This window comes from Berghia stephanieae, chromosome 8, assembly GCF_034508935.2.
Source record: "Berghia stephanieae isolate SIO BIC M18660-M18661 chromosome 8, UCSD_Bste_1.3, whole genome shotgun sequence".
NCBI classification, from domain to species: Eukaryota; Metazoa; Mollusca; class Gastropoda; order Nudibranchia; family Aeolidiidae; genus Berghia; species Berghia stephanieae.
The window spans coordinates 13,253,041-13,260,602 of NC_088367.1; the positions used below are offsets into that span (position 1 = coordinate 13,253,041).

Here is a 7,562-nt window from a genome sequence, read left to right on the forward strand (position 1 = left end):
GAGAGAGAGAGGAGAGAGAGAGAGAGAGAGAGAGAGCTATTGCCGTTGGCAAGGAGACAAAAATTTGCTTTTTTGTTAGAAGTTCGTGAAATACACATTTTCTCTTATAACTTTATTTCTTAACATATATAAATATTATCCAGAGTTATGCCCCTCCAGTGATATAAATGAGGTAGGCAAATAGGAACTCAACAACAGACTTGAAAGCTTCATAAAGAATCGACTCTGTACAAAGGTGGGCAGTAACAACTTGGGGTATGAGGAAGTCGTGGAATGTGATGGTTTGAGCCCAATGGTGAGAGGTGTGTGTTGTTTCTGTTATGTTGTTAAGGATTTTACAGCGCTTGCAATGCATTTAGGTCATATCAGCACCAGCGAAAAGGAAGAAAATGGGATAGTAAAATGTTCTAGAATTACAATTAAAGCACCCTAGAAAAAGTAAAACAAAGGGGAATGATTCAAATAGGGAACAGGTGTAGATTCCAAGACCACACTACCTGTGTAATTTGAGATCACCTAAACGTCTCATCCAGACACAAGCACAGATCCCCACTAAGAGTAAGAGGAACCCCAAATGTTTACAAATCATATACAGTTCACTCCGCTTAATCGCACATCAGTTACTCGCACACTCCCCTTATATGCTACACATTCCCGAAAAACAGAATTTTTTCAATATAATCGCTCCGCTTAATCGCACACCGTCTCCACTTAATTGCTACACCTTGATTGGACTGACAACCAACAGCCATATGAAATCAACGATGCTGTTCCCGTTCCACCTAACTTTTCGGCCAAAGCATTCGATCAATTCGTAACAATGGACAACATTATACCCATCAGTTTTAAACTGACATTTCAGGAACCACTAGACTCCGTTAAGCCACATAAAAGACAACGCCTAGATAATGAAGATGAGGACGAGTCTTCAGAATGTGACACACCATCCCTAACAAACACTGAAAATCTAGTAAACAAACTATGCCACTTCATCCAAGAAGAACGCTTGGCAGATGATCTACATTAGCGAAATTGGAGACAAAGGTTTAAAAACAGCTCACACAGAATAGAAAGCAATCAACGCTTTGTGATTACTGTTCTAACAAACAATTATGTCACATTTTGTTGTCGATAAAACATGAAAAAGAAAAGATTTTTTTTTAAATAAAAAAAGAAGAAAACAAAAAAACCCAAATAACCCCCATAAATACGAAAACAAACCCCATTCTAATGAGGTCATGTCTCGAATATGACGGTTCCAAGCCTGTAGAAAATTCAGAAGTGAAGGTCCTACATGAATGGCACATGAAAGCTGGTACTTAGATTCTATTTTTAGCTTCTCCGCTTAATCGACACATTAACCTGAACTCCTGAGGGTGTGCGATTAAGCGGAGTCGACTGTGTATGGAAAACAAAAAATAATACAGTTGATTTACAAGAGAAAAAATATCATCTCCCAAAACTATTTGAATGTTTCCCTCCCAGACAGGGCTGGGACAAAACAAAGGAATCTCATTCCAAGACAAAGACAGAGAGCATGTTGGAAAACAGATAAAGGGGGTTAGATGAAAGGTCATAAAGTGAGAGGTTCCAATTGTTTCTCTTCTGTATGAGATTTGATGTGTTGTTGTAAATGTCCTTTTCGAGTAAATGCCTTTCCGCAGGTCAGACATTCAAATGGCTTTTTTCCTGTATGAGTTGTTATGTGTTCTTTTAAAGTTTTATTCTTAGTAAATGCCTTTCCACAGGTCAGACATCTAAATGGTTTTTCTCCTGTATGACTTCTGATGTGACCTTGTAAATTTGTATTGTGAGTATACGCCATTCCACAAATCAGACATTTAAATGGTTTTTCGCCTGTATGAGTTCTGATGTGGTGTTTTAAACTTGCATTCTGCTGAAAAGACTTTCCACATGTCCCACATGTATATGGTTTTTCTCCAGTATGAGTTCTGATGTGTTGTTGTAAATTTGTGTTCCATAGAAATGACTTTCCACAGGTCCCACATTGAAATGGTTTGTCTCCAGAATGAGTTTTATCGTGTTTTTGTAAATTTGCTTTGTTAACAAATGCCTTTCCACAGGTCAGGCATACGAAAGGTTTTTCTCCCGTAGTATGAGTTTTGATGTGTTGTTGTAAAGCTGTTCTATCTGTGTACGCCTGTCCACATGTCAGACAGTTAAATAGTTTTTCTTCTGTGTGACTTTTGACGTGCCGTTGTAAATGTCCAATCTGGGTATATGACTTTCCACAGGTCAGACATATAAATGGTTTTTCTCCTGTATGAGTTCTCATGTGTTGTTGTAAATGTGTATTGGAGACAAACGACTTTCCACAGGCCCCACATTTAAAAGGTTTATCTCCAGTATGATGTCTAATGTGCTGTGTTAAATTTGCTTTGCTGGTATATGACTTTTCACAGGTCAGACATTTGAAACGTTTCTCTCCTGTATGAGTCCTGATATCTCGTTTTAAAGTTGTATTTTGAGTATTTTGGACACCAGTACCAGAACTGTGCCTTTCCACATAATTGTCTGTTGTCTCATCGATGCCAATTTCAACTTGCGAGTCCTCATGGAGTTCTTTGTCGAAGGAATGGTCAGAGACATCAGTATCGTTGTCATCTGTAAAATTGATAAGAGTAATCTTCTTTAAAGAAAAACAAAACAAAACAATAACAGAGACATTTATTGAAGTAATCAATGAAAACCACTGAAACAATTACCAAAATCTAGCGGTATAAAATGAGTCTATAAAATGTATAATAAAATAAAGTGAGTAAAAATGACTCTTATAACATATACATATAACATATTTCCTTTTCTTGATTACCTGAAGAAGGCCGAAGGTTGAAACATGTTTACTTAATTTTGTATCTTTTATAAGAGTCATTTTTACTCCCTTTATTTCACTATACACTAAAAGAATAATACACAATGGTCAAAACCTAATAGCCCACAACCTGCTTGACAATAATATAGTACAGTGAAACCTCGTTATACCACCACATTTGGGACCAAGGCAACATTGGTGGTATAGTGAGAATGGCGATATAATGAAATAGGTCAATGTTGTACGGGACTCTACCAGTGTTTGGAATCACTATCTGTTTGTTTTTGTTTTTAAGTATTTTACGGCGCTTGCAACACATTAAAGTCATATCAGTGCCAGTAAAAAGTAAGAAAATGGGATAGTAAAAAGTTATAGAATTACAATTAAAGCACTTAAGAAAAGGTAAGACAAAGGGGAATTGATTCAAATAGGAAACAGATGTAGATTCCAAGAGCACACTATCAAAGTACTTAGTTTGAAATCATCTAAAAGACTCATCCTGACACAAGCACAGGTCTCCACTAAGAGGAACACACTCAAATGTTAACAAATCACATGTAAAACAAAAGCAATACAATGCATAACAGAGAGATGATTTACAAGAAAAAAAATATCATTTCCCAAAACCCTAACTATAAATTTGACTGTTTCCCTTCCAGCTAGGGTATTCACCCATGGCCAGGAGAAAACCAAGTAATCTCATCCCAAGACAAAGACAGAAAGCATGTTGGAAAACAGCTATAAGGGGAAAGAAGACATAGTAAGTGCCTCCCTGCCCACTATGGGAGGCCAGGAATCCCACCCAGGAATCACTATCTGAACTCTAATTAGAAATAATATCTTTTAATAACTAGGCATAAACTGCTATTATACCCCCCCCCCCCCCAAAAAAAAAAAAAAACAAAAAAAAACAACAAAAAACCCCATCAAAATGAAAAGAATTTAACAGATTTATTTTTCTCATGTGATCAAAAACTTGGGAGACAATTTTGTTGAGTATCCTTACAGTACAGGTTTATTAACTGGAGTAGGTTTCTAGGGGAAGACACCAAGGGGGTGGTGGATAATCTAAAAGATGTACATTGTCATTTTAAACCGTAACATTAAAATTTAAAAAATATTTTTTATTAGTAGTCTTTCAGAGCCATAATGTCCATGGAACCGGAGTTTATCCTGGTTTCTAAAGTGTGAAACGGACAATAGAAATTGCTTGCTAACCTTTGGATAGGACGCTAGTCTATCGCAAAGTACTTTCCACCAGGTCTACCAGAATCAGCTTCCCAATCATTGCTGAGTCAACAGGAAGGTAAAAAAAAATCTCAACTGCACTTGGGATCGATCTTTATCCCTTTTGTGTGTGAAGCGAGTGCTCTACCAACTCAGCTATCGGGATCCCCAACATTAAAATACCTTGTCCATTTTCCATTGACGTAACCTCTGATTCCAAACTATGAGAAGAGACGATCTCAGCCTCATATACTGTTTTAGAACTCTGGCCACCTATTTTGACATTGTCTGGTTCCTAAGAAGGAAAAAAACAAACCACAAAGAATAGAAGGAAAAGATGCTTTATTATGAATCTTATTATATTTTATATCAAAAGTTGGAAAACAAATGGCTGGCAGTAACAAAAATGGGACAAAGACGTCAACCACTTTAGGTATCAGTAGTGTTCATAGTTATCATTCCTGACATGGTGTAATAAATCAATCACCATTTAACAAATTGATCACCATTCAAGTTTTCAAATGATATAACTGTAAATTAGAAATAACAAGAAATGTCCTGATAATGATCTGGTTTCGAGCGTAATCTGATACAAACACAATAATTCAAAATTATTATAAAATATGTGGATAAATTGATAAAATCAACACTTCATTAAACAAAAACCAAGGCTGGAAAGTTAGATAAAAATTTTAGAGGTTGATGAAAACCTAAAAAATTAAGAAGGTTATTTCAGCTGCCCCACCATTAAAACACAATCACTTACCGAACTGAATTATTAATTGAAATAACAATATTTATCGTGCTTATTCTTGTTTTAAACAGTTCCAAAAACATAAATAAGATGGTACTTAAATATAACCTTCATGTGGTTTTTCGTGAACTTTGTTCTGTTTTGTAAAATCATTTGAGACCCCATTCTCATCACAAAACTAGTGTGCTGTTTGTTACATGCCCCTGCCCAGTGTCAAAACACTCAAAGCTACAAAAAAGAATTTGGTGAGCTTTTTAACTCACTCAACCCTAACACTGACTATATCCATAGTTTACCCGTGTTACTTTTACCCCGTGCCTATTTATTACATTTTTCTGAGACAAATTATAGGCGTAGTATCAAAGTTTATGTTTTTAATTTTTACATGATAACGGTAGTTGAATATAACTATCTTAGTTTTTAATTTTTACATGATAATGGTAGTTGAATAAAACTATCTATGTACATGCTCATTTTTAATAACATTTTTTTCCAATTTTGAAAAGTAGCAAAAGTCTCAAGGATTGAGTGAGTTAAAAAAGCAATACCTCAGCCATCATGTAACCCACATTAAAACAAATTGGTACAAATAAAGATAGGATCTTTGTCTTTAAGACAGATGCAGTTAAAAATTCATAATAATAAAATGTCAGACTTTTTCCTCTGCTGGAAAATTTAAAAACAGAATTTTACTATCTTTAATGCCAATTTTTCTTTTGTTAGAGTTAGAGTGATATAACTTATAACCTGAAACCTGTCCCTTTTAGTTGATACCAATTTCGCTCTGTATAATGATTTTTGATGACCGAATGGTTGAATGACCCAGTTTTTAAAAAGTTATTATTTTCACGTGTGACACAATATATCAGGTTTTTTTTCTGCCATGAAAATGACGTCTTTTGTGGTACTTACTTCAAGGGTGGCAGGTGATGATGGGTCAGGATTCTTTATTGTTATACCATCTTCCAATCTGATATTTGACTGTGACGTCTCAGGATCTATAAAATCTTCATGTGAAAGTCTCACACATTTGTTTGGTTCAATTTTACAGCACTCTTCCATCATTGCTTTCGTCTATCTGGTGCAAGGAAGGAAACTGGGAAAAAAAACAAACACCATAAGTAATGCTTTAAAAAAATTAAAAAAGATGCCAATGATCTTCTGAGTTTACTTAAATTTCTGTATAAACAATAACAAATACTTAAAATTCTCCAGCCTTTGGATAGTACACAATTTTATTAGGCTAGGGTTATTGGTCAGTACTGACTAACAGGTGATGGCACTTATTGGTCAGTACTAAATAAAAGGTGCTACCGGCAATTGATCAGTACTGACGAACACAGGGCCTGTTCGTCAGTACTGACAAAGACCTTTTCGCACTTATATTCATCACTACTGGATTATTCCATAACTAATAAAATTATATTAAAAAAAAACTCATGCCAACTTATCCTGTGACTGTTAGTAACACTTAGACAAATTTTATTTAGTTCAAGGCATTAGATGCTGGTGGAGCAACGGAATGACTCTCGTTTTCTGCCACCATAAGATTCTTATAGTGAATAAATGCCCCCTATGTCTTCCCCTGACATAGTTTAAATTTAATCTGCTCTGGAGGGACCACGTCTTTACAGGCATTGGTAAAGGAGAGAGGTCCCAACTGCCATCTTGCTTTGTTTACACAGAAACTGAGTTGCCACCTTGGCGTTATTAAATAGCAGTTCTGGAGTCAAGGGTTGGGAGAGGGAGGGGGAAGGCATGACATGGCAGAGATACTTACCAAAAAGTAAAAGAGGAAAATGAGAGAGAGAGAGAGAGAGAGAGAGAGAGAGAGAGAGAGAGAGAGAGAGAGAGAGAGAGAGAGAGAGAGAGAGAGAGAGAGAGAGAGAGAGAGAGAGAGAGAGAGAGAAGAGGAGAGAGAGAGAGAGAGAGAGAGAGAGAGAGAGAGAGAGAGAGAGAGAGAGAGAGATCTGGGGGGGGGGGGGGGGGGGGGGGGGTTGTTTTTGTTGACAATCTTCCTCTTTATCATTCTGACACAGTGGTATCGGGTTTCAGGTAAACGGAAGATTTTTTTTTTTGCTCTTCTCTTTCCTTCTTTTTAAAAAAAATATTTTGACACAGAGGTATCGGGTAATTTTAATTCTTTTTATTTTTTAAATCAAAAACATGGCACGTTTAAAAATGATAATAAATGTCAACATTTAAAAAAAATTGGCAATATTTTTGATTGCTAGTCTAGAAATAATCCAGGAACAGAAAAGAAAAAGTTAGATAAGACGTCTAAATTAAAATTAAATAATAAACTAATTTTTTTTTTGCCTTGGAGCACTTTAAACCATCTGGAAACGGTCTCTGTGTAAACAAAGCTAGGTGGCAACAGGGACCTCTCTCCTTTACCAGTGCCTATTTACGAATGACCCGACAAGACTTACACTCTTCATTCAGTGATAAAATACAAAGGTAAATTTCCTTAACATAAGGAATCAAGGAAAGCAGACATTTTGTTCAGGCCAACCAGGATTGCCAGATAATATTTTATAAATAATCCAAACCATTACGAAAAAAATCCAGATTAAAAATAAAATGATCCAAATTTCCGAAAAGAATGTCTTTAAAAACCCCCACCCCAAAACTCTTTTGTATAGAGCAATATCCACTAAACGTACATAAAACGCTTTACAACAGCAATAATTAACATATTGGACGTGACATATCGCCAGTTAAGCGATATTACATTATTTTCGGACA

The 7,562-nt window shown here is 35.8% G+C and overlaps 1 protein-coding gene across 2 annotated transcripts in view; it reads right to left on the reverse strand.

Annotated features, from left to right (window-relative positions):
* Positions 1 to 7,562, reverse strand: part of LOC144978195 (uncharacterized) — an 8,058-nt gene continuing 496 nt past the window's right edge. The window contains exons 1-4 of one of the 2 annotated variants that reach the window (XM_078923940.1): positions 7,247 to 7,332; positions 5,727 to 5,910; positions 4,244 to 4,355; positions 1 to 2,625 (exon numbers count right to left, since the gene is read on the reverse strand). In XM_078923940.1, coding sequence (XP_078780066.1) covers positions 1,574 to 2,625; positions 4,244 to 4,355; positions 5,727 to 5,879 — 1,317 coding nt within the window. In that variant the 5' untranslated portion in view covers positions 5,880 to 5,910; positions 7,247 to 7,332 and the 3' untranslated portion in view covers positions 1 to 1,573. Of the gene's footprint in view, positions 2,626 to 4,243; positions 4,356 to 5,726; positions 5,911 to 7,246; positions 7,333 to 7,562 lie in introns of those variants that run through there. The other variant, XM_078923941.1, reaches the window with a different exon arrangement.